Genomic DNA, 27,070 nt, shown 5'->3' with positions numbered 1-27,070 from the left:
CTTATGAATATATCAAGATGAGATCATACACAATTTTTAGTACTTTTTATATTTTTGACATATTTCTTATGTCTTTATTAATAAATTATAAATAAAATGGACATATGCCCTCATATACTTGTGTTATATAACGCAAGGACTTGTGGCTTAGTTGCGGTTTCCTATCAACTGATAGTGTGTTTTGAAATAATATTAAAATATTTAATATTTAATTATCACAGAACTGACTGACGGTTGGAACTAGTTCAGAAGTTATAATAATAATAATAATATAATTTCTTGGGACATCATTCACACACGGCCATCTGATCCCAAACTAAGCAGAGCTTGTACTTTGGAAACCAGACAACTGATATACTACATATACTACTTTGCTTTTGTAAATAAATACTTATATAGATACACCCAGTCTCAGGACAAACAGACATGTTCATGCACACGAATGTCTGTCCTGGGTGGGAATCGAACCCACAACCTTCGGCGTGAAAGGCATGTATTTACCAACCACGCCAAGTGATGAGCTATTGTTTATAATTTATTATAGTTAGGCGCACTGACTCAATTACCTATGTATTTTGTAATTTAAATTTCGGTCATAGTCTAAGTATCTGAGATATTAAGACCCACAACGAATATAAATAGGATTGCTTTTTGCTAGAATTAATAGCTAGAGGAGGAGGAGGATGGAGGAAATATCCAATTACAACTGAACACAGCTCTACCATTAGTAAAAATACAATAAAACTTAAATTGTAATGTTTTAAATACTACAGCTTTTTCTCAATCAAATTAAAGTACGTATATATACCATAAGATGAAAATTTTGCTCAAAGTTCTTGAAGCATTATTTTAGGTTATATGTTAAATGGAAATAATAGTTATTTTTGTTCGTATATTCGTACGTTGAGAGCTCAATTAGCTCAGCGGATTAAGCACATTTATCTTAACCAAAGACAACCTCTTCGAGTACAGGCAAACAGCACCGAATTTCATGTTCGTATTTTTAATTTTTGATTCATTTGTTATATGTCTATACGGTATCTCTATGTTGGATATGCTGAATCCAACATAGAGATGGATGGACATGATGGAGGAGTAGCCGTTGCCTACCAGTGGGATATTTAAAAGGTGTTTTAACTTTTTATATGTTTGTGATTGTTTACGCGATCTATTTAAAAGTCTTAAAATGTTTTTCTAAGCTATTCTGTCATAGTCGAAGTCGAGATGGCACAGTGGTAAGAACGCGTGAATCTTAACCGATGAACGTGGGTTCAAACCCGGGCAAGCACCTCTGAATTTTCATGTGCTTAATTTCTGTTATAATTCATCTCGTGCTTTTCGGTGAAGGAAAACATCGTGAGGAAACCTGCATGTGTCTAATTTCATCGAAATTCTGCCACATGTGTATTCCACCAACCCGCATTGGAGCAGCGTGGTGGAATAAGCTCCAAACCTTCTCCTCAAAAAGGGAGAGGAGGCCTTAGCCCAGCAGTGGGACATTAACAGGCTGTTACTGTACTGTACTGTACTATTCTGTCATACCCAACACGAAACTCAACACGGAACACGATAATGGAATATAAGAAGGTGATAATATAATACTTATAAGAATTAAGGGATTTCTCTCTCCATTAATTCATTCATTCCTGAAGATCGCGGTGGTAGTAGCGAAAGCTACATCTGTCGTTGACCTTCCTAGTGAGAGTACAAAAATTACTCGACCAGTTACATATGTAGTTATTTAAGGGATTCACGGATGTAAATAGCGTAACTTATGTTTGTTGAATATTTCACGACTGAGATACGAAGTGAGTCCTTAGAGAACAGCAATATTAATAATATAAGGTTACGCACCAGTTATATATGTGTTGCTGTCGTTACATTGAAAGTTGTATAAAAAACTGTAGAAAAATTACCGTAAAAAAAGAAGGGAATAGGGACAGGGCGGAATGAAATAAAATAGGTCTTTATTTAAAAATGCATAGATATGATAAAAAAATGGACATAGAATTTATAGTTAAAGAAAACCAATAAATAAATATCGAGATGGCCCAGTGGTTAGAACGCGTGAATCTTAACCGATGATCGTGGTCTCAAACCCATGCAAGCACCACTGAATTTTAATGTGCTTTTATATTTATAATTCATCTCCTGCTTGACGGTGAAGGAAAACGTCGCATTGGAGCAACGTGGTGGAATAAGCTCCAAAACTTCTCCTCAAAAAGGAGAGGAGGCCTTAGCCCAGTGGGATATTCACAGGCTGTCACTGTAATAAATAAATACGTAGTGAAATAAACAAAACATACACTTTTATTAATGAAATAAACTTTGATATAAAATTTTTATAAAATAGCAACTAGACCACGGAGTTAGTTGATATATCCAACAGATAGCAACATAACCTGTATTAAAATAGTTTCAGTCGGTTAAATGAACAATGAAAACGGTTAACACGTATATCGTTCACGGTTAACTGCAAATTGCGTGTTTAATGTTGTATAATTAATAATAACGTTATATAATACGCTTTTATTTCAAACGAATGTATTGGGATTGATAAGTGAAATTTCGTGAAAAAACTAATGTTTTATGTGCGCTGTTTAACGGCCGAAATTAATATTAAAGCGACCTTAAATTTGTATCACGCAATTGATACTCAATATACGTTCCAATAATGTAATTAAACTGTCATTCCATTATTGATATCTGTCAATCCGTTTCAGGCAAACTTCATATGCTCCTAGTAACGATAAAAATAATTTAATAATATAGTCTTAACAATCTTCGATCGAATGTATCAATTCCTTGTGCCGGAATATATTTAAAAAAAAGTACTGCACCGCCCGTCATAGAAGAAGAATATCACTTTTGGTGCGAAGTTTGTGTGCTTCGAACACACAATTACTTGAATTTATTTTTGAATCATTTTTAGTTGGTTTTGTTAGCATTTAAAGCATTTAATTAATGGTTGTTTTGTTTATTATTTGTGTTTTTCTTATTATAAAGTCGAATACTAATTTATGTATTCTTTTTAAAAACGTCATTTTTACTTCTGGTTTGTACGAATAGTTATTATTGTAATATACGGTATAGATCTAAATTTTTGTTAGCACAGTGGACGAAATTTAACTATAATAAGCTTCTATAGTATTTTTTTTTAATTTTTGAAAAGGTTGTTAGCAAAGTCCGTGTTTTTTAAAGCATTTTTTTAAATAGAAATATTGATATTTACTATTATAACTATTTACTGCTCTTGTTACTAAAACTTAGTGTCAGTTGGGACAACAAACCCCAGGGAATAGGATCGAATCTGCGATCGCTTGTCGGCCGGTAAACTATTGCGTTATTGCAGTTTGAATATTGTGTATTTGTATTTGATAATGTTAATTTTATTTTAAACTTATGATGCGGGAAAAAGTTTAAAATAAAATCTGAATGCCTAATAATGTCTTTAAGTGGGTCATTATTTTTGTATTTATGGATTTTTAATTTTTATTAAAGAGTAAATGTTACAACATGAAAAAAAATAGTTTATCGTAATATGCAGGTTTTATTGAAATGTTTTCTTTAATTAGAGGTAATTATAAATTAAGCAGTAAAATATACTAATTTTTAAATTGATCTTAAATGAACTCTTGCTAGTTAATAGTTTATATTAATCTTATTTTGCTTTCATTTCAGGTTCGCAAATGGATTCTTTTAAAATATATAGCAGGTTTCTGGTAACTTCCATTCTACTTTTTCCCTGCACGAAATCTTTGAGTATAAAAGATAATCAGTCAACTTCAGAGTTCAAATCCGAGCAAGTCATATTTTCATCAAGTTACAATATAACTAAACTATTAGTACCATCAGATGGTACCACATATTTTCAAGACGATATCTCAGATCTACCATCTGTATTTTTTACAATAAACGATACAAGAATAGATGGTGGTAGTTGTATATATGTCTTAGAAGATTTAGCCGCATATGAAATACTCGAAGGAGGTCGAGATTCTACTTCCGATTATAGTGAAGACAAAACCGTTTTTTTCGGTTCTAAAGACGGCGTGTATAAATATGACCCTGAAACTTTATCAGCTAAGAAATACGGACCGTTTCGCGATGACATCATTCAAATCCAAAAAGCAAATGGAAGCGACACGATATACTTTTTAACGTCAAACAATAAATTATTTAAATTGGAAAGGAATGGTACGATTCGAACAAAAGTACAAGCAGTTACTTGTGCTCTAGAATTCGTTTTAGACACATCGAATAATATATACTTCACGGCCTGTGTGGATGGCTTGCCACGTATAATTAAATCAGATGGAAATTTGTTAACTTATACAGCTAGTGTGACAGATGATATAAAAGAAATACATCTTTTACGTCCAGCTTTCATAATGGTGGAAAGTGTACCATTTTTCGGCGATGGAAATCTATATATGTTGTATGTGAACGGAACAAGTGATAAAAAAGACTTTTATGTTAATAAACGGCCATCAGCTTATAGTATTGATGCAGCTTTATACCTGGTCGCGGCTTTGGATGGAAAAATCTATGAGTATAATGTTATGGAAGCTATGTTGAAATCAATGTTTGGCTTTACTTCCAATCGGTCGACAGATCTCAGTAAAATTGTCATGTCTATTATAGAAACCATGAAAGATGGTATTTATAATTGGAATTCGGTTTAAATGAAATCTTAACATAAAATTTTAGTAAAATGTCATAATAATTTACTTTTAAGTATATTTAAAAAAAAATATAGTGTTTAATAATTTTAATGTATATTTAAAAGACAAAACATAATTATATGTTTAAATTTTTTTATTACTGCATAATTGTATTAAAATATAGGTTGCGTTGGTTTCATTAGTATTATTATACTATTTAAGCACGTTCACGATATTTTCTACTTTTGCTTGCAAGTGCTCGAATATCTCCGTTTTTTTTGTGTAGGAAACTTTTCAATTCCTCGAACATAGTACTTAAGAACATAGTCAAGACATTGTATTCGTAAATTTTCTTTTCATAAGCATAATATTGGAGCAGGGTTGCTTCTGGGGCATATGCTGAAGGCTTGGCTTTGGGCTTAAATTCAATTCCAGCGTGTTCACTTGTACCATTAGCATATATAATATAAACGGTGTTATCGACAATAAAAGGAACACTATCTTCCAACGTGAATGGTGGCTTGATAAGATTTACGCTGGTGGGATTTTCGGGGAGACCTTCAATTTTCTTAACACCATCAGCTGTGCGGACGTATGCTTTCTTATCATCCGAGTAAAAGTAAATATTATTTGAGTAATCCAAGACAATTTGTTTTGCGTTAACGACGTCATCTAATTTCACTTTCGTCTTGCCATCGTTTGATACATTGAACAATTCATGATTTGCCGTAAGAATATAGATAACGTCACCAGTTTTTTCTTTAGCAATACCAATTATATTGTCATCGACTGTACCGTATTTATCAGCAGAGTTATTTTTTCGATTGTAAACATAAATTCCGTCTTCAGCCCCGAAGAAAATTAATTGGCTGTTATCGCCGGATGCAGCTGCGTCTCTACCATGCTCCAAAAGCTTAGTCGCTTTTTCATCTTTAAGTACATACAGACCTTGGTCTACTCGATTACCGTTTGAATCAATATCAGCCTCTACAAAAAATAATATTATTTCTGTATCAGTTTCATTTGAACTAGAATTAGATTCCGATGAATCATCTTCATCGAAGTTAAGGCTGTTTATAGGCAGAAGTAAATTAACAATTTCATGTTCAGCCTCGTATTTGATGTATTCTGTTCGGAACATGCTCTTGGTTATCACGAGATTCTCATCATCTCCATTGTCAGATGTGGGAGCTCCAAATACACATAAAATCAGCGATAAAACCGTGAAAGCAGTTACAATCCTCATTGTGATATCTGTAAATGAAAACAAAGTATGTTTATCACATTAGCTTGTACAATATATATTTATGTTAAATATATTTTATATATTGAAATTTAAATAATAACATCTGTCACCGTTTTTATGTAAATTATATTTTTTATAAATATATTAAGATTATGATGAAATGTGTTTTGTTTCTCAATAGATATATCATATATACATATTATTACTTGATAAATATACTGTTATTATCAATATTTATTATCATTACTCTTATTACTAAAGAATTATGCATTGACATTTGTTTTCAGTCATGTTTTACTTATTGCGAAAAAAATAAATTATTTTAACAACATTATTATGTTTTACTGGTGGTAGGGCTATGTGCAAGCTTGCTTGGGTAGGTATCACCCACTCATCAGATATTCTAGCGCAAACCAGTAGTACTTGGTACTGTTATGTTCCGGTTTGAAGGGTGAGAGAGCCAGTGTAATTACAAGCACAAAGGACATGACATCTTAGTTTCCAAGGTTGGCGGCGTATTGGCGCCGTAAGCGATGGTTAACATTTCTTTCAATGCCAATGTCTATAGGCGGTGGTGACCACTTACCGTCAGGTGGCTCACTTGCTCGTTAGTCCCTACATAATTTATAAAAAATATATAATGTATAAAGAATTATACAGAATATATTATATATTATATCCTGTTCTCTACTCTTACTCTTTAGAATTGTGATATTTAGTAAAGTCTAGTAAATAAAGGATAGAAGATAGGGGATATAATAAAGCTTAGAATACCAATTTGTTTTCGAAGAAGCGGTCAAGTCAAATGTTACTCTGATAAGAAAAGATTACACGTTATAATAAAACATCTAGGTACGTACAAGCAAATGATAAATAATTGGTATGAATATGAAATGACAATTAAAATGAAATTAAACTAAATCATGGTTAAGTATTTAATCATCTAATATATAAATATGTTTATTTCTTCTATTAGAAATAAACCCACTGCTGAGTTGGGACTTTCTTTTTTGAGGAGAAAATTTGAAGCTTATTCCACCAAGCTGTCCCAACCAAGTTGGGTAGATATGTGGAAGGGTTTCATCTAACACATGCAGGTTCCTCACGAGGGTTTCCTTCGTCACCAAACATGAGATGAATTATAAAAACAAATTAAACGTATGAAAATTCAATGGTGTTTTTCCGGGTGTGAAACGACAATCAATTCCATTGGGTTATCTATCTGATACTAAAAAAAATATAAAAGATCTCTCTAAGAAACTGGTTTTTTGACCCAAGAGCTGGCGCTTATTTATCCCAAAGGCCGAATCTAGCGGTGCAGAGAGGCAATAGTGCCAGCTTGAGTACAATGCCACAGGACAATATTTGGATGGCGTGTTTTTTTTATAAATTTGTAATGCGTATTTTGTTTTTATTTTAATTTTAGTTAAAGAATATATGAATAAAAATTATACGATGTTAAAAATTTATCAAAATAAATATAATTTAAAAATAAGATCTGTAATTCAATTAATCCAGGTGCCCTGGGAATGATATATTGACTTTTCTATTCAATTCCGTTTCGTTTCATAAAATGTCAATCGAGGAATTAGAATATATATTTTAGATTATATTCGAATTAGTCTTTAATGATACGAATAAATTCGTAAATGAAGTAATCTGATAATATGGTTAAAATTTGAAGCAAATACGTTGTTAACTTACTTTTAGCTGATTTCAAAACCCGGCAAACACAATATTTATTCTGTTTTTAAAAAATAGTTTTATCAACGATTCGAAAAATGCGTTAAAATACCTTTTCAGCGAAATGTCGATAGAATATCTCCAATCATGAGTGATTATGTAATAAACAAAACAGAAAGTACATTTATAATATTAGAAATTTGATAGTACTTTAGGTTGAAAAAACATTTTTTTTAAATGAAAATAATACAATCCCTTATTATTAAACACCGCTTTATTCATGCTTGCCACGTCAATAGTCTAAATTAAATCGAACCGAATGAAACAGCAAATGACACCGATTTTTATAATAATATTATACATTAAAACCTTCTCGTGCGATACAGTTTCTGGTTTGTTTTATATCTATTGATCTTTGTTTTTTTTTTCAGTTAGGTATAACAAAAAGGTCTCCATTTATGAGTACAGATTGTTACAATATTTATTTTGAAATAAACAATTTAAAATTATACCGATTTGATAACACGCTTTTTGATTACTAGGGTCATTCAAAAACAAAAGATAGATTAAGCCTATAATGATCTACGCATGATTGAGACATTTCTGTTTAATATATTAAAGTTTTAATGATAATAGATTAATTAATTAATTTAGAATTATTTTAGAAAAACTAATGTTTTGACACTTACCGGCCGAGGCGTTACTTAAAACTGACACAAATGATTACTCCATAGAGTATTATATACTGATAACTTAAGAACGCAATCTTATCGTAATGTCAGAATTAATGACAGTTTTTACTTTCCTGAACAGTTGTAAGGTTCTGTTACTAAACAAGTACAGTCCGTAAATGTTCCACTACTAGGCTGTCCTTCTTATTGAGGAGATGGTTTGGATGTTATTCTACCACGCTAATCCAATCCAGGTTTGTTGGTGCAGGTTTTTTCACGTGATGAATTATAGACACAAATTAAGCACGCAAAGTTTCAGCGGTGCTTGCTCGGGTTTAAGCCCGCAGTCTTCCGTTAAATTTTGAATAAATCAAAATTTTATAGGCAATTCTTAACAAACAATACTGTGTCTTCTTCCTTCGAATTAATGAAATAGTTATCTGAACTCACTCACCTTTAAAACGGATACCCTCACACCAATATTTCTGTTTCTGGGTAGCGTACGTTGTGAGTGGTCATCGTCGGTCGTTAAAAAAAACAGCTAATTTTGATTTTCGTAAAATATCTCAATAATTTTTGGAAATACGTAAAAAAATGTCTTAATCTAAGTTGGAGAACTAACTAAATCTCGGAAAATATTAACAATAGAAGAAAAAGTTTAAAATAAAAATATTATCTGGTATTTTAAACGTAAAACTCACTGTTTCCGAGATATTTGAAAAAATATGATTTTCAAGATTGCGGTTAACGCTCGCGGTCTAGGATGACAAAAACTCACTTTTATACTTAGAAGCACTCTAACACAATCAAATCGAAAAATCGAGTAGTGGAGAGCGAATGCAGAGCGAATATCTAAAAAATTTGCATTATACAGAACACTGGAATGGCTCGAGCAACCACCGGGATTAACCCTGCAATCATTAAATAAGATTAACGTGTTCCATAATAAGAAAGAGTCATTATATGGATGCTTTGAATTCCCTCGTGCCTCGTGCTCGGAAAGCACGTAAAGCTGTTGGTCCTGTGCCTGAAGTCTTTCCGGTCGTGTCGGTCGTGATTGCCGTCCCATCGGATTATCAGAGTGAGGGAAGAGAGAGTGCACCTGTGTTTGCTCACTTGTGCACTATAATATCTCCTGTGTAGTTGGCTAATCTTTCTTGAGATTAGCCGCCGTGGCTGAAATCGGTCTGGAGGAAATTATTATTATTAATACTTATTAATATTTCATTATCTTATCACTATATTTATTTAAATGAAATAAACTTATGGCTTACATTATTCAATATCCACAGATCGAAAAGCAGGTAATTATTAAGTATGTTTTATTAATATTATTAAGCATAAATAAGTATGTTTTATTATAAAACAATTACTTCTATATTCCAACTAGCATAGGTGGTGATAGAAATTCATTTTTGAAATATATCACTGTTTAAAAAATAGTTTAAAATCCGTTAATGCAGACATTTAGATAAGATTGCCTTATTAAGTTATAAGTATATAATACTCTATGAAGTAATCACTTGTGTCAGTTCTAAGTAACGCCTCGGCCGGTAAGTGTTTTGCTTAAATTGATTTTGAATATTATTAAAACTTTAATACTTTAAAAAGAAATACCTCATAAGGATCCTACTAGGCTACAAGCTACAGAATATTTTGATGGTTCTTGGCTTCATCCATCTTTTGTTTTTAACGGTTTTCGAATGACCCAAGTAATTAAAAAGCGTGTTATGAAATCGACATAATTTTAAATCGTTTATTTTATAATATATATATTGTAACAATCTATGCTAATAAATCTTTATGTATATATAAAACTTACACCAGTATATGTAGCACTTTTCGGATGTAGTGTATCATGTATATAAGTAGTATATAAGCTTTACTTCGCAGTTTCCACTTTTTATTTAGATTATTGACATGAAGCGTGAATTTCATATAGCTGGGTCTAATAAAAATGGCTTGTATTATTTCCATTTTGAAAAGATAATAGTTTTTTAACCTCAAACAATGTATTAAGTTGTTAATATTATAAATGTCAAGTTTTGTTTTGTTTTTTGGTACATAGTCATTCAAGATTGGAGAGATATTCTATCAAGATTTCGCTGAAAATGTATTCACATCGCGTAGAGAATTGAAGCGCGGAACCAAAGGCATAATGTGTTTTCCGAGGCACGGGACTGTAGCACTACCAATTTCCAAGTAAGGGGCTTTTACTGAAAAATTGACAGATATATCTAATAGTAACAGTAAAAACCTGCGAATGTTACTGCTGGACTAAGGCCTCCTCTCTTTTTTTAAGGATAAAGTTTGGAGCTTATTCCACAATGCTGCTCCAATTCGGGTTGGTGGCTCATGTGGTTGAATTTAAATGAAATTAGACACATGCAGGTTTCCTCATAATGTTTTTTTTCACCATCAAGCATGAGAAAAATTATAATAAAATATTATTAATATTATAACTAATGATGTTATAATGCCCTTACCATGAATTTAAGCCCAAAGCCTTGGGATAGCACACAAGGAATCGATACATTCGGTGGAGGATTGTTTAGAATATATTATACAGTGTGTCTCGTGTTCTACTCTAAAGAATATGGGGTATAAAAACAAATTAAATATAACATATTGTCAATTTTTATAATAATTATTTATTTAATACATTTATTTGACTTAAAATACTTGTTTTAGTATAAAATAATACATTTTATATTATATAGTATAATATAATTATATTAATTTCTTTAAAAAAACATTCACTTAACTCATATAACATTTCAAATTTCAAAAGTTATTTCATATTATGTTAGCACGATAAAATTAAACGCTTTGACGTTGACGCGGCCGTTTTGCTTTGTCCGCAGCCGATAGAATTTTATTAACATTGTTCTCAATTAAGTTATCTAGCGAATTCACAACATTATCATATATCGTAGTGATGACATTGAACTCATAGATATTATTATTATATCCATAATATTGTACCAAGAGTGCATCTGGCGCGTAAGCTGAAGGTTTTGCTTCGGGTCCAAATGTTATATCAGAGAATTGAGTTGTACCATTAGCGAAGATGAAATATAAGTCGTTGTCGACAACGACAGGAACTGCATCATCAAATATGAATAACGGTGGTTTGATAAGATTTATGCTGGTTGAGTTTTTCGGCAGACCTTCGATTTTCTTAACAGTATTATTTGTGCGGACGTATACTTGCTTGTCCAACGTGTAAAAGTATATGTTGTTAGATAAATCTAGCACAAATTGTTTCGCGTTAACCACGTCGTTTATTTTTTCTTTTATCATACCGCCATTCGATACTTTGAACATTTCATGTTTTTTTGTCAGAATGTAGATAATATCGCCGGTTGATTCTTTACCAATGCCCATTATATTGTCATTGATTACTCCATATTTGGTAGCGGAATTATTTTTATAATCATAGACATAAATTCCATCATTACTTGCAAGGAATGCTAAGGTACTATTGTCTCTTGATGCAGCTGCATCTCTACCGTAATCTAAGAGCTTAGTTGCCTTTCCATCTCTCCATACGTAAAGTCCTCGTGCAACACGATTGTCACGTAAATGGATATCAGCTTCTACGAAGAATAATAGAATGTTTAGCTCCTTTTCATTGGAATTAGGATTATATTCGGTTGAGTCACCGTCATCGTTTGCGTTGTTAAGGCCATTAAGAGGCACTATTATGTTTACGATTTTATGGTTTCCTGAGTATATAATGGCATCATTGGTAAACAACTCCTTATCGACAACGTGTACTTTATCATCGCTAGAGGCGGGAGCGCCTAACGCCAGACAGACCAGCGATAACACCGTTAAACTCAAGAAATTCTTCATTGTGAGATCTGTAATAAGGAAAATAAATATTATCTTACTTTGTTTTATTAAAATTAAAATTTATATATGTTTTACAAGAACGATGTAGATCATGTCTTATTTATTACATTTTTAAAAGTGCAAAAAAAGGCCCTATTTTTTTCATTTTTTACCCTTTTTTGAATTTTGATAATTTAGGTTTAATCTATGTAAGATAATAATAATGGTCAATGCAAAAGTTTGAATTTAGAATGTGTTTATTTAATTGTAGAATACGTAGTTAAATGTTTAAAAATAAGTTATTTATTAAAAAATGGTTAATGTTATTCATATAGTAAAGTGTTCATTCGTGTATCATTTGTTCGAAATCATTTACTTGTAAATTGTCGATTTATAAGTGCCTGTATATAATGCATCTTGATTCGAATTAGGACTAAATTTACTTATATAATATATAAAAATGGATGTTGGTGTATCTGTTTGAGATGAATAGACTTCGACACCGTTTGAAGAATTACCCTTAAAGTTAGTACATATATGTGTTTGAGCATGGAACAGGCTTTTATAGTATAATTATACTAATCTACTGGTGGTAGGGCTTTGTGCAAGCTCGTCTGGGTAGGTACCACCCACTCATCAGATATTCTACCGCAAAACAGCAATACTTGATATTATTGTGTTCCGGTTTGAAGGGTGAGTGAGCCAGTGTAATTACAGGCACAAGGGATATAAAATCTTAGTTCCCACGGTTGGTGGCGCATTGGCTATAAGCGATGGTTGACATTTCTTAAAATGCCAATGTCTAAGGGCGTTTGGTGACCACTTACCATCAGGTGGCCCATATGCTCGTCCACCTTCCTATTCTATAAAAAAAAAAAAATTTTTTTAATTCACCGCTAGATGGCGTAGGAGCAAGAAACTTTTATACCTTTCAAGCGCTATGACAGTTGGCATAAACATACACATACACAACAAATTAGGTATTTACATAAGACAAATGGAATTTAACGGCTACTTATCTAAAAACTGATGAGACATATTATTATGAAACCTAATTAGAACTATGAGTTTAGTGGTACTACTTTAGTATTAACGCATAAATATTTACCTATATAAGTAAATAAATATATAATTTTTATTCACATTACATAACTTTATTCATTAAAAGATTTATAATTCAATGTTATTAAAATAGCAAAATTTAAATTCCGTTTTAATATTTGAAAATTAATATATTTGCATAGCAATGATTCCTTATTCTTAGTCCACATTTAAATAACCATATTTAACAATTTCAATATAGTCCAAAATAAAAAAAAACACATTGTATAATTAACACAGTCTTGTTAAATATTATATAATGAAATAACTAATTATTCTAGTGTTTCTAGATATTAATTAAGCCGAGATGGCCCTGTGGTAAGAACGCGTGAATCTTAACCGATGAACGTGGGTTCAAACCCGGGCAAGCACCACTGAATTTTCATGTGCTTAATTTGTGATTATAATTCATATCGTGCTTTACGGTGAAGGAAAACATCGTGAGGAAACCTGCATGTGTCTAATTTCACTGAAATTCTGCCACATGTGAATTCTACCAACCCGCATTGGAGCAGCGTGGTGGAATAAGCTCCAAACCTTCTCCTCAAAAAGAGGAGAGGAGGCCTTTAGCCCAGCAGTGGGACATTCACAGGCTGTTACGGAATTATTCCTAAAACAAGAATTTTATATCTGTTCAAAAAATATACACAAAATCACTGGCCATAAATAATATTTGAATATAAAAAAGGTTGCACATAAAAATTATTGTTAAAATATTTTTGCTCGTATTAGTATCCGAACGATTGAGCACACATAGACATGTTAAACTTGTGACACAAAGATTCAATGGAGTACTAAATGGAAAAACTTTTGAAAAAAGAACTCTGAACTCGAATAAAAATAAAACCGCTTAAAATATTTTAAAGAACACTCACCCATGCAACAAGTCAACGTCGAATGACATTCAGCCTTAAATTATTGAATTTAAATGTGCTCTGTATTAATTTACTTAATGTAATCCATTTATGATAATGTATTGTTAATATACAAAGAATATTTGTTGTTTCATAAATGGGGTTAAGTTAATTATATTTTTTGTACAAACAAATTCAAGATAAGTGGATAGTTTAAATGTTTAGTTGTATAGACATACAAATACTTATTTTAATATTTATATTTCTATTACATTCAACAAGAGAGAATGCGTTCTTAAAAAATCTTAGACGATTTTTCTTTAATTGATTTTATTTGTCAAAATCAAAATATACTTTATTCAAAAAGGCTCCTGCCAGCACTTTTGAATCAATTGCAGTCGTTTTACAAGATTAAAATGAATTAAAAGCTACCACCGGTTCGGAATGTAGATTGTACCGAGAAGAACCGGTAAGAATCTCAGTAGTTTCGACAATCAAGTTACATAGATTTGGGCCGGTTGACGTGGTTGGTAGAAAGGTGCCTTTCACGTCGAAGATTGTGGGCTCGATTCTCACCCAGGACAGACATTTGTGTGCATGAACATGTCTGTTTGTTCTGAGTCTGGGTGTAATTATCTATATAAGTATGTATTTACAAAAGAAAAATAGTATATGTAATATATCTGGTTTCTATAATACAAGCTCTCTTTAGTTTGGAATCAGAGGGCCGTGTGTGAATAATGTCCCAGGATATTATTATTATTTATTGATACGAATTAAATACAATTTATTATTTATCCTGCATGGAACACAACGAATGATAGCTTTGCACTTTTTACGCCTTATTATTCAAAGTTTTCATCACATATGATTTAAATTTATTAATTGACAAAGCTAATATTCCAAGTTTCACTAATTTTATTTAATAAAAAAGTTTATATTTTCAGCTCGTCAGCCAAAACTCGTATTTATATTTTTTGTTATTTGTTTGAGAATTTTTTTATTCAATAAATTTATATAAAAAATAAATAGTGTTTAAGGTCTGTGTTTTTACTATAATATTGAAATTACCTTTACATATCGGATCTTCAGTCTGAGAGAGGGAGTATTTATTTATATAGGTACACAAACAGTATACAATCAGGACATACATTTAAATACTAAGACAATTCTAAGCTAGGTTGCATTCCTAAGAATGTGTATGCATACTCATTAAAATAATATAAATACTGTCAGTTGCTCATTATATAATGCTCAATAATATTAATAAATTACGAAACGATGGTAATTAACAGATTCAATTATGATAATTCATCCATTTAAATTAATTTACAAGAAAATAGAATAGGGAGTGCACTTGTGTTTGCGTAGACGTATTCTATATAAAAAAAAAACTTGTCTGCCGCAAAGCCCTACCACCATCCTCTTAGGCGGTCACTGAAAATCAGCGTTGAACATTGGGAGACGGTGCATGCGACCCCGTGTGTTAACGCTTGCTGAGTGACCTTCCTTGTTGTGATAGAACACGGCTGTCCAGACATTATTTAATTTTAATATATATTTTTTATTCCTTGTCATTATATTCTCTGTTTTATGCATTCTATTGTTATATTAATTAATATAATTTGTTAGAGTGTACTAGTCCAGGGCCGGATTATTCATTAGGCAGTGTAGGCAACTGCCTAAGGGCCCTACATTAGCTCATGGCTCAATCGCAGAAATTAGGAATTAAGTTTAAAAATTCCTTGTTTATAAAATTTGTTGAAGCAAAATATCTCTCCTACTTGAAAAGATTGATTGCATTATACATACAATGATTTGTAATATAGTTACTAATAAAATATCGTAATTATAGATAAAATTGTGTTGTGGTAGACAAAAAATTTTTAGGAAGTTAGAAAATGGTAAAGGGGCCCGAGACATATATCGTTTCATGTTTAATCCGGCACTGGAATAGCCCAGTATGTTTGCCACCGAAAACACAAACGAGCTTGTAACGAGGTCGTGTCACGGTATTGCCTGAAACTTTATTCCGTATGCCTCTTTTGTCTTTGCCTATTTATATGCCTAACGAAAAATTTTATAAAAAAAACGTGATAACTACGTACCATCAGAAACCGTCTTGATTAGCGCAGCGTATTTTTTTTTTCAATTATACATTGTAACTTATCTCACAAGGATGTTTAGACATAAATATTTATTCAATTTACTAATTGACAAACTTTAAGTAAATAACTATAATATTGCTATCATACTCATATTAAATACATAGAAACGGATAATTAACTACAATTATGATCTGCTTGAAGATCGTTTTTAACTTTTATTAAATGTTGTATACACGGAACAAAAACGATTACGTCCTGTCCCAGTGTTTGCTTTTATAGTATAATTATACTAATCTACTGGTGGTAGGGCTTGGTGCAAGCTCGTCTGGGTAGGTACCACCCACTCATCAGATATTCTACCGCAAAACAGCAGTACTTGGTATTGTTGTGTTCCGGTTTCAAGGGTGAGTGAGGTCGAAGTGGGACCTGCTTTAGATTTAAGCTACTGAACGCCTTCCTATTCTATAAAAAATATATATATCCTTTCCGAGGAATCCATTATCTCACGAAGGTCAATGTTACCCCTTTGGCGAGTGGAAATATGTGTGCAAGGTGGGTTTATTTCAGTTACATGATAGTCTACTTTCTCGGTTAACATTATGGAAAATATATATTTATATAAACAAACAATCTACCCTCTGTTTCCGTAATTATTCCCATTTTGTTCCTAAACTATCTATTATAATTACGTCTACATATTAAATAAAAGAACACCAATAGAACCTTCAGCTCATTTTTACAAAGTATCTTTTTAGGTTATATGGCTAATAAAGCTTATCGTATGGTAGGTTTTGCGCTAAGGATAACAAAAAAATTAAAGCATTAACAACACAATTTTGTATAATACTTTTGTTACATCTATTTTGGAATATGCTTCTCTTGTTCGAAATCCTCAATACGGTACAATAAACTGTTTATAAATAATAATATATTTCATATCTCGCTTAATAAATTTATTATAAGATTTTTTTTTTCTTTTTTCTGGCGTGTTTCTACAATATTTCCAAAAAAAAAAAATATCTCAAGCAGTTATACCAATATCCATTTATATATATAGATTACTACTTACTAGTTATGTAATTCTAGTTAGTGTTTATTATATTTTTCTGTTATTAATCTCGTGTTCAGCGGTGTAGGAAAACATCGCGAGGAAACCTGCATGTGTCTGATGAAATACTGCCACATATGTATCCATGACACTAGATTTTTCATCTCCTTTAGAAGAGAGAGGTCCAGCCGTGCGATATTTACGAGCTGTTGCTTTACTTTATCCGAATTAAGCCCCAGTTTTATAACTTTCTTTTTAAATAAATAAATATATAGGGATATATCAAATAAAAATCATAAATTGAACTTAAATAAAAAAATTTATTTAAAAAATCAAATGCTCACTTTACAATATTAAATATAAAATTCGTATATTCACATTTGTTCTAAGGCATCGTCATGGAATCAACATTGTAATAATAAAGAAAAAATTGTAAAAATGTCAAGCGTCAGCCATTTTACGCCTTGAGATTTTTACATTGGTCCACTTATAGACAAAAAATTGTACTCATCGTAATCGATTTTTAAACTAACGAACATTTTTTTTGAGAGAAGCGATGGTTTTTGGGCAATGTAATAAGTCATCGAATCTCACAAAAAATATTCATTTGTCAACAATAAAAAAAAAAAAAACAATTTTTTTTATTAACACAAATAACTAAGTTAAATATGAATTTGATTTTAGTTAAGGCAGTTTAAATTGAAAAAAAAAACATATATATATATATTAATTTACAATTAATGAAACAAAAAAACTATATTTACAAAACAGTTTTGGCACGCATTGTATCTAACATAGAAAATCAGAACATAAAAATTGCGTGATATAAAAAAAATTAAAACTTGTATTAAATTTTAATTTGATGAAAGATTGCTTAAAATTTTCTTCAAACAAAAAATACAGCAAGAAAAAAATATATGGAAAAGCGCACAAATAACTTACCATAAAAAATTTAATCAGCAAAATACAAACCAGCATTTATTACTGTTTACTGTTATATATAAAAACGCTATGTAAAAATAAATCTTAAAACAGAACTAAACTCCTTCTTTGTATTATTAATAGTTTAATAATACAAGAGTATAATAATAATCCGGAGTCTGTATAGTATTGATAAATTTAATCCTTAAGTATCAATAAGATAATTCTGATTAACTTATTATAAAAAAAATATTTAAACAAAAGCTTTATATTTTTTATTTAATTTATATTAAAATAAAATATTTTAAATTAAATAACACTTTTTTTTAGATGTTAAATAAAAATCCTTGAACAGATAATATAGAATTGTTATTGGTAGCATTTGCTGATTCATTTCATAATTAAAAACTTATTTATAAATCTACTTAAAATATGAATTAAAAAGAAACCTTAATTTAATTTAAATATAAATTATTGCTGATTTGTAATTAATATTTGCAATTTTTGTAAATAATTTGAACACAAACACTTATGATAACCTATAAAAAGTTTCAATATGATATTTAACGAAGGAACTTTGAATTTAGAGCTGGTACTGTATTTTAAATATCGAACACAATATTTTTATGTGTATTAGCATTGTAAAAGTCATTAAATAAACATTAATGATAATGTTTATAAATTAAAATTAAAAATGTATATAAATTAAAAAAAAAAACATGGGAAAACGAAATCGTTAAAACAAATTCGATGTAGAATATTTTTAAGCACATTTGTTTTTTAATTATGTTATATATTTCTGGATTATATAAAAGGACATAACATAAGTGACGTCAAAAGGGCTATTAAAAAGCTACAAGTTACAGTCTTCAGTATGAAACAAGATACTGGTTTTGAAAACGGAAAAAAATTGTAAGCAAAAAAACTCCTTCGTACACAAAGAAACTACATTAAGTAAAAATAATTTACAATGAATGAGCAAAACATGAAATAACAATTAATCGGTGTAATCCTCACTTGGAGTGCACGAGGTTGAGGAACTCCTCGCGGGTCTTCGGGTCGTCGCGGAACACGCCCAGCATCGTCGACGTCACCGTCTTGCTGTTGATCTTCTGCACGCCGCGCATCACCATGCACATGTGACTGTTGGGGGAAGCTAACGTTTACTGATGGTGAACGTTTATTTTTCTCTATAATACAGGTGGACGAGCAGATGGAATACATGATGGTAACCACAACCACCGCCACAGACATTGGCGTCGTAAGAAATATTAGCCATTTCTTACAACACCAATACGCCCTTAACTTTGGGAACTAAGACGTTATGTCCCTCATGCCTGTAGTTACGCTGGTTCACTCACCCTTCCAATCAGAACACATTAATACTACTATTTCCTTTCGGCACTAGAATATGTGATGAGAGGGGGGCACCTACTCAGACGGGCTTGACACATACCACTCCAAATAAGGTTGATACTTGATGGTTCTGTCAATACTTGCTTGTTCTTTACGAGCTACTGTACAAAGTATAGAAGAGCAAATACGATCCGTTAACCATCTGTTAATGGTCACGTTCGCCCATAAATAATGGCACTTAAAAATATTAGCAACATCTTACACTGACAAAGTGCGGTGAACCATAGGATCTAAGATATTATGTCCGATGTGTTTGTATGTTTGTATAATATATTGTGTAAAATAGGCGGATACATTGGCATTGAAAGAAATTTCAACCATCGCTTACGTCGCTAATGCGCCACTAACCTTCTGAACTAAGATATTATGTCCCTTGTGCCTGTAATTACACTGGCTCACTCATCCTTCAAACCGGATCACAATAATATCAAGTACTGCTGTTTTGCGGTAGAATATCTGACGAGTGGGTGACACCTACCCAGACGAGCTTGCACAAAGCCCTACCACCAGTAATATAATTATATACAGTGTGCGTGTGTATTTGTGTGTGTGCGAGCATACGTACACTCCCTCGATGACGACGGCGACGCCGGCGGGGCGCACGGCCTGCGTGACGGCGACCGCGATCTGCTTCGTGAGGCGCTCCTGCACCTGCAGCCGGCGGGAGAAGATCTCCACGATTCTACCGACGGACAGGAATTTATTGACAGACAGGTATTTACTAGTAGTGATACTTTTCGACTAAAGTTATTTAATAAATAGTAAATATATCAAATAAGACCAAGAATAATAATGTCTTCCGGACCGATTTCGGCTACGGTGGCTAATCTCAAGAGAGATTAGCCAACTGCGCAGGACATATTATAGAGCACAAGTGTGAGCAAACACAGGTGCACTCTCTATTGTCTAACTCTCATCATCCGATAACCTTGCTCAGTTGAACACCTATAGGTTGCTACTTAAATTAAAACTGTAGAAAAATAATTTCTTACCTGGCCAACTTACTGAGCCCAAGAATCTTGCCTTGGGGAAGGTAGCCGATGGAGACCTTGCCATAGAACGGAACGAGATGATGTTCACACATTGAAAACATTTCGATATCCTTAACCACTACCATCTCATCCGTATCTTCATCAAATATGGCGTTGTTCAGGACCTCTGTAAGAAATCAAAAGCAAAATTTACTTTTTCAAATAGGCTCTTGCAAGCACTGTTAACTAGCTTAACTGATCATAAAATATATCAATTAAATCAAGAATAATTATACAATAAATCTAACATCTCGGAATGTAGATATTGCTCGGAAGGAATAAGAAAATAAATTATTCTTATAGACATTTTAATAATGTAGTTTATACCTTGAAAGACGTATTCGCTTACACTTCGTAAGATTATCTGTTTTAGTTGTTATTTTTAAATGGTTAGATAAATTGATGGTGTAACTATTTTAATAATAAATTAATAAAGCTACCATTGGTTTTAGATGTTGGTTCTACGGAGAATAGACAGTAAAATAGTCAGTTGTTACTCTTTTTCATCAATCATATATTTTAATAAAATCATAATTAGTTAATTAATCTTCATGAAAATATAAAAGGAAATATTCCTTTTGTCATTAAAAATAATTTCTATTCTATTTAAAATTAAACGATGATTACATCAAACACATTTAAGAAAATTATGTTATTTTTAAAGTACTTAAGTCTGTGTGCAGAATCAAATGTTACCTTCGAGGCTTTGATCGTATCCTTTGGTAAAGAACAGCATCGCCTTAGCAGCACGTTCTGGTGTTTTCAGAAGACCTTGTCTTTCGGGGTCTTCGCCTAAACCTGTAATTAAAAAAACCTCACATTAAAGCATTAAAAAAACATTCTAACAATATGATAATTTTTAAATTAAGAACAAAGTAATAAATTAAATACAAACTAAATTATACATTAAATAGTGTATTACTAATATGAAAGGATGTAGAAAATCCAAGTAAAATGGATAACAAAGTAAATAGGGAGAAAATAAATTGATTGTGAACTGGCGCAAAACATATACAAGTCTAAGTAAGTAAGTAAAAGTTAAATTTCGATTGTGCTAGGAAATTAAAACATATATAAAAATATAAAACTAAATTAAAATAACATAAACATAAATCATGAATATGGATAAGACATCTATGAATTTTTTTTAAGTTTGAAGAAAAAAAAAATTACAACCAAAAGTTAGGAATTGAAATAGGGAAATTTGGTTGAGAACTTTAAATTTTATTAGTTAAATTTAATTGATAATTTTGTTTGTTTTTTTTTTTTTTTTTAATGAAATAATGACAAAGTTTAAAAGTAAATTCGTTAGTGAACATTGAAATAAGTAGAAATATTTGTATCCTTTTATTACTTTTACCGGTCAGTGGTTTTATAGAATGCTTCTTATGGTACTAATGTTATTAACTGCTTTTAACTAATTTCAGTAAGAAAATGTCATATATCAGAGAAACCTTGGGTTACGGATAAGAAATCGTAATCTTACCTGTAAGTAATAGTCTGTAGGAGTTAGCCATGTCAGGTAGCAGAGCCTCCCTGGTTGGTGGTCTGTGGTCGAGTTCCAGGTCGTGATGGAATGTGCAGTTCTCATGGCCTGGAAAAAAAGATAAATCTATGTTGATATTGGAATCTTAGCCATTGGTATTTACTTAATTGAAGTTATTGCATTGAATATGTTGCAGGCTAAGTATATTTGATCTAAGGTATTCAAGGGCAGGCAGAAATAATCTGTTTTTAATAACTTACTTTGTTTATAATAATTGCTAAGTTATTACATGGTTTTTTTAAATTAAGAATTTAATACAATTATAATTGATTTGAAAAGAGAATACCTAAAAATATTTTTTATTGGACTGACGCTATGAAAAATGTTGACAGTTGTATATTCTACCCTCTATTTTGATTGGTTTATTTTAGTCCGTGTGGGGTTTTGTATTAAACAAAAGTTATTCGCAGTTCTTATTGCAAACATTTGTATTAACTATTAACCTTAAAAGCTAAATATTCTTAATTAATATAAACAACTTGTAAAATCAATAATAAAATCAGTTTGGATCGCTGTATTAAACAGAAATACGACAATTTTTCTGCAAACACATGGCACAGTGTGAGGTCTCCACGTGGCATATTTATCGGTAACAACCAATCGAACAAAGTCGACGACGGACGACGATCATAGAGAGGAGGCCTGAGTAGTGGGACATTTACTGGCTTTTACGTCACTTTACAAAGAATACAGAGAATTATTATAGCTTCAAAAAATATCACAAATTTATTCTAATTCACCATTAATATTGTTTTCACAAGAATATTTATATAATTGAGCAGAGTGAGATGAGCTCTGTTCCATCCACATCGCCTACTATTTCACAGTTTATACGATACTAAATATATAATATATCAAAATAAGGAATACGAAAGGTCACATGCTTTATTAGAATCGCCTAAAATACTATAATCTCTGTAATATATGTATAAACGTACAGCATACTCAATTAAATAAATATAAAAATTTACGGAAAAGTCCACCATCGAACTTATGCCGCATTTTAAAAAGGCCACTGTAGAACAAAATAACATGGCGAAAACATTATTAATTTATTGTTTTTATATAATACTTTTTGCTAGCATATTTGTAAAACGATGTATATTTTTGATAACAGTTTGTGTAAGTTTCCAGCTTATTATACTTCTTCAAGTTATTCTGGGTAGTGTACAAAATGTTAGCTATACGTACCCTAACGTTCCACACTCAAAGATACCCCATTCCAGAATTGGGTGAATATTTTTACATTCAATATCCATGGTAAAGAAAATTTAGAATGTACGTGGTACAAGCGTTGTAAATATAATCTGTGGTAGTTCTATATTTTGAAAACTACAATCTTCTCTAATCGTGTTCTGGTAATGATGGGCTTAACACAGATTATATTCTAGATAGTTATGGAAGAAGAAATCAAAATGTTGCCAGAATAATAAATCTGGATTACTGCTAGTCCAAAAATTAACAAACCCGGTGTAGTAGAGGTCCTCGGTGTCATTGGTGTTCCAGGTACTTCTAATTCGCTCTCAGCATCGTTCATGTGAAAATTCTTCAGCGCTTCTGGCGTCTTCTTATACTTGCTTACAAACGATCCTTTTCCCGCGCAAACGTCGCCATTTTCTTTGTCTTCCGAAATTGAATTTCGAATCGAGCGCGAACTGACGCGGCGTATCAAGGATGATGGCGGCACCGGTTGTTCAGTTAGATCTTTTCCATTGACCGCGGCCATTTTTATTTTATCATCAAGTCTATAAATGTGTTTTTTGTTAAAATTTTTTATTCGATTCGAGAGAGCGTTAACGAAACGTGCGGATTGCGTCGATTAACTTTAGGAATGAAGTTTTATTAGTGTATCTTTAGGTTATCTGTAATTATTTTACGACATGTATCTCGATAACCTATTTTACACGCTTCCTAGGGGACAGTATTGTTTTCTAACTTTTGTTACTTTGTATCCTACTATGTGCCAGTATCTTTAATGACTAATATATTAAACATACAAAATATATATATATATATAAATATTTTTGTATGTTTAATATTATTTTACTATTCTTCGATTATGTCGAGTGACAGATTATATTTTATTAAGAATCTTTAAGATTTTGTTGTTTTTTTTTTATTATTTTATGTATTACAATTTAACAGACAATTAATGCAAATGCAAGTAATTAGTAGCTTACTATTGTCAATACTTATTTCTCTATCTAAAACGTTGGTCAAAATCAAATTTGTCTGTACTCTGAATGATCGTTGCCCGCCTGTTACGTCATCGGCCAATGAGAGCCTCAGAAACTTACTTCTTTATTATTTCATGCTTCAATTAAAAAAAAAATTCCACGACTGTTATTCAACAGCCGAAAATAATGTTTCAATTATTTAAATTAAGAATGTATCATAATTTAAAATAAGACACGTCATCCAGATTGTATAGTAATTCATTGAACTGTTATCTTTACTTACATTACGAAATTTTTCTAACATTCGTATCATACTAAGAAAGAAATGATAAGACTTATTATGTATGTTTTACATGAGATTATTTATTTTAATTAATATAATATATAATTAATTAACGAGATCATGCGTTTTAATAAACACGAGTTGATGACGCGTCAAAATAAGTGTCATTTCTCTCGAAGACAATTACGGCCTTGGTTATAATCGTTGTTTAGCAGGCGATAGGTGATAAAATATTGTCTTCTTCTTTCGAATGTCAAATCAATAGTGACAGAAAGAGAGAAAACGTTGAACTAAACAGTCGATTAACTACGTTTATTAGAACCATGATTTTTTTACATATACTTAAGTCTTGACACATTAATTGTTGACAATACATTGGAAAACAAGGATTATAATAATTTAATTGTATTACAATGTCAATTGGTACCGGAGGTAGGCTTACATTTATTTTCATGCTACAACTTGTTCTAAAATATTTATAAACTTTTCTGAAGAATAATTGGATTTTAAATTGAAATTGAGGTCTGTACATAGGTTATTGACAAGGGTTGGTTACTGGCATAATACCGTAGCATTAGCGTACAATAGATGAAAAAAAGACAAATGGGCCAACTGATGGTCGCCACAGTCTATAGGAGTTAACGCTGTAAGAAATATTAATAATTACCACGACAAAGCACCACAAACCTCGTAAACTAAAAGTCGTGTAGTTACACTGGCTTTCTCATTCTTCATATTAAAACATAACAATACAAAATATTGCTGTTTAGCGGTAGAATGGGTGATGAGTGCATACCCAGACGTGCTTGGAAAAAGCCATATCATCAAGTATATATATTACAATTTGCTCAAATTTGTCACGCGTGTTTGGCGTGTTGTTTTAATTATCAAAATATACTAATTTTCCTTTATTGGAGACGAAGTTAAGGTTTTATTTCGCATATGCAAAGCAATAAGTTATTTTTTTTTATATGCGCCGGGAGGGCAAATGACTCTACTCCACCTGATGGTAAGTGGTAGTAGAGTGCAAACGCGACGACAGCCAGTATAGTCGGGAAGAATGTTATATATATATATATATTATTTATTTATTTACTTATAATAACTATCATATTAGATAATCCGAATGCTATTTTTTGTTATATTATTGTAATAATAATAAAGAGTGATGGAAGCAAAACTTAGTGATGGTAAAGTTTTCATTTTGAAAGATTACCTTTAGTTGCATTTAAAGTTCATTATTTAAGGGAAAAAGCGAGATGGCTTAGTGGTTAGAATGCGACAATTTTAACCGATGATCGTGGGTTCAAATGCAGGCGAACACCATTGAATTTTCATGTGCTTGATTTGTGTTTATAATTCATCTCTTTACTGGTGGTAGGGCTTTGTGCAAGCTCGTCTGGGTAGGTACCACCCACTCATCAGATATTCTACCGCAAAACAGCAATACTTGATATTGTTTTGTTCCGGTTTGAAGGGTGAGTGAGCCAGTGTAATTACAGGCACAAGGGACATAAAATCTTAGTTCCCAAGGTTGGTGGCGCATTGGCTATAAGCGATGGTTGACATTTCTTACAATGCCAATGTCTAAGAGCGTTTGGTGACCACTTACCATCAGGTGGTCTATATGCTCGTCCACCTTCCTATTCTATAAAAAAAAAAAAAAAAAAAACTCGTGCTTGACGGTGACGGAAAAAATCTTCAGGAAACCTGCATGTGTCTAATTTTATTAAAATTCTGCCATATATGTATTCTACCGACCCGTATTATGGTGGATTAAGCCCCAAAACCTTCTATTCAAACAAGGAGAGGAGGCCCTAGCCCAGTAGTGGGACATTCACAGACTGTTAATATTTAACGGAAATAATTAAGGGTGATGAAGTCCTGAACGATTTCGGCCACGGCGGCAAATCTCAAGAGAGATGAGTCAATTGCGCAGGACTTATATAGTGCACAAGTGTGGGCTTAACAAGCCCGTACTTACGAATCCAAAGCCTCTAGGCACTTTGACATTTGATTCCCATTCCGAAGCGGTTATATTAAAATTATATTTAAAGTCGTGGGTTATTGCTGGACCTATAACCTATTTCTGGCCTATAACCAATCTTAGGATAAGTCCTCTTTGTTTTATATTTCTTTCTTATTCTGAAGTCAATCTTAATATTGGTTATGCATGTTGGCAAATTGTAACAAGCTGAAGAATTTAGCTGAAACTACAGAGTAGTTTGAGAGTAAGGCATTCGGATTTTCTGGTGATGATAGTTGTTATAATTAAAGTAAATAAATAATTAAAAAAAGAAAGTTAGCATATCTATTTTATGAATGTTAACCATCGCTTCCATCGCTAAGCACCACCAACCTTGGGAACTAAGATGTTATGTCAATTGTGCCTGTAATTACACTGACTCACTCACAACAATAACAAGTGCTGTCTTGCGGTAGAATATCTGATAGTTGGTGGTACCTACCCAGCCAAGCTTGCAC

At 31.7% G+C, this 27,070-nt stretch overlaps 5 protein-coding genes across 6 annotated transcripts in view; 1 reads left to right on the top strand and 4 right to left on the bottom strand.

Annotated features, from left to right (window-relative positions):
- Positions 1–27,070, bottom strand: part of LOC126778554 (uncharacterized) — a 165,439-nt gene that overhangs the window by 4,132 nt on the left and 134,237 nt on the right. The window lies entirely within an intron of this gene.
- On the top strand, positions 3,680–4,708 carry LOC126778535 (uncharacterized). Its single transcript, XM_050502176.1, has one exon. The coding sequence runs from the start codon at positions 3,690–3,692 to the stop codon at positions 4,683–4,685; it is 996 nt and encodes a 331-aa protein (XP_050358133.1). The 5' UTR covers positions 3,680–3,689; the 3' UTR covers positions 4,686–4,708.
- Positions 4,801–8,428, bottom strand: LOC126778530 (uncharacterized). Its single transcript, XM_050502170.1, has 2 exons — positions 8,283–8,428; positions 4,801–5,918 (listed from the first exon to the last, which is right to left on the bottom strand). Exon 2 carries the CDS (start codon positions 5,908–5,910, stop codon positions 4,882–4,884), a length of 1,029 nt encoding a protein of 342 aa, XP_050358127.1. The 5' UTR covers positions 5,911–5,918; positions 8,283–8,428; the 3' UTR covers positions 4,801–4,881.
- On the bottom strand, positions 11,041–14,105 carry LOC126778527 (uncharacterized). Its single transcript, XM_050502166.1, has 2 exons — positions 14,078–14,105; positions 11,041–12,130 (listed from the first exon to the last, which is right to left on the bottom strand). The coding sequence occupies exons 1-2, from the start codon at positions 14,079–14,081 to the stop codon at positions 11,085–11,087; spliced, it is 1,050 nt and encodes a 349-aa protein (XP_050358123.1). The 5' UTR covers positions 14,082–14,105; the 3' UTR covers positions 11,041–11,084.
- Positions 18,865–27,070, bottom strand: part of LOC126778548 (GTP cyclohydrolase 1) — a 43,496-nt gene continuing 35,290 nt past the window's right edge. The window contains exons 2-7 of one of the 2 annotated variants that reach the window (XM_050502213.1): positions 23,594–23,871; positions 22,067–22,174; positions 21,277–21,378; positions 20,542–20,707; positions 20,115–20,231; positions 18,876–19,276 (exon numbers count right to left, since the gene is read on the bottom strand). In XM_050502213.1, coding sequence (XP_050358170.1) covers positions 19,147–19,276; positions 20,115–20,231; positions 20,542–20,707; positions 21,277–21,378; positions 22,067–22,174; positions 23,594–23,852 — 882 coding nt within the window. In that variant the 5' untranslated portion in view covers positions 23,853–23,871 and the 3' untranslated portion in view covers positions 18,876–19,146. Of the gene's footprint in view, positions 19,277–20,114; positions 20,232–20,541; positions 20,708–21,276; positions 21,379–22,066; positions 22,175–23,593; positions 23,872–27,070 lie in introns of both variants that reach the window. The other variant, XM_050502214.1, reaches the window with a different exon arrangement.

This window comes from Nymphalis io, chromosome 26, assembly GCF_905147045.1.
Source record: "Nymphalis io chromosome 26, ilAglIoxx1.1, whole genome shotgun sequence".
Lineage (NCBI taxonomy): Eukaryota > Metazoa > Arthropoda > Insecta > Lepidoptera > Nymphalidae > Nymphalis > Nymphalis io.
The sequence above is the reverse complement of the archived record's forward strand: the minus strand, read 5'-3'. Positions and strand labels throughout refer to the sequence as shown.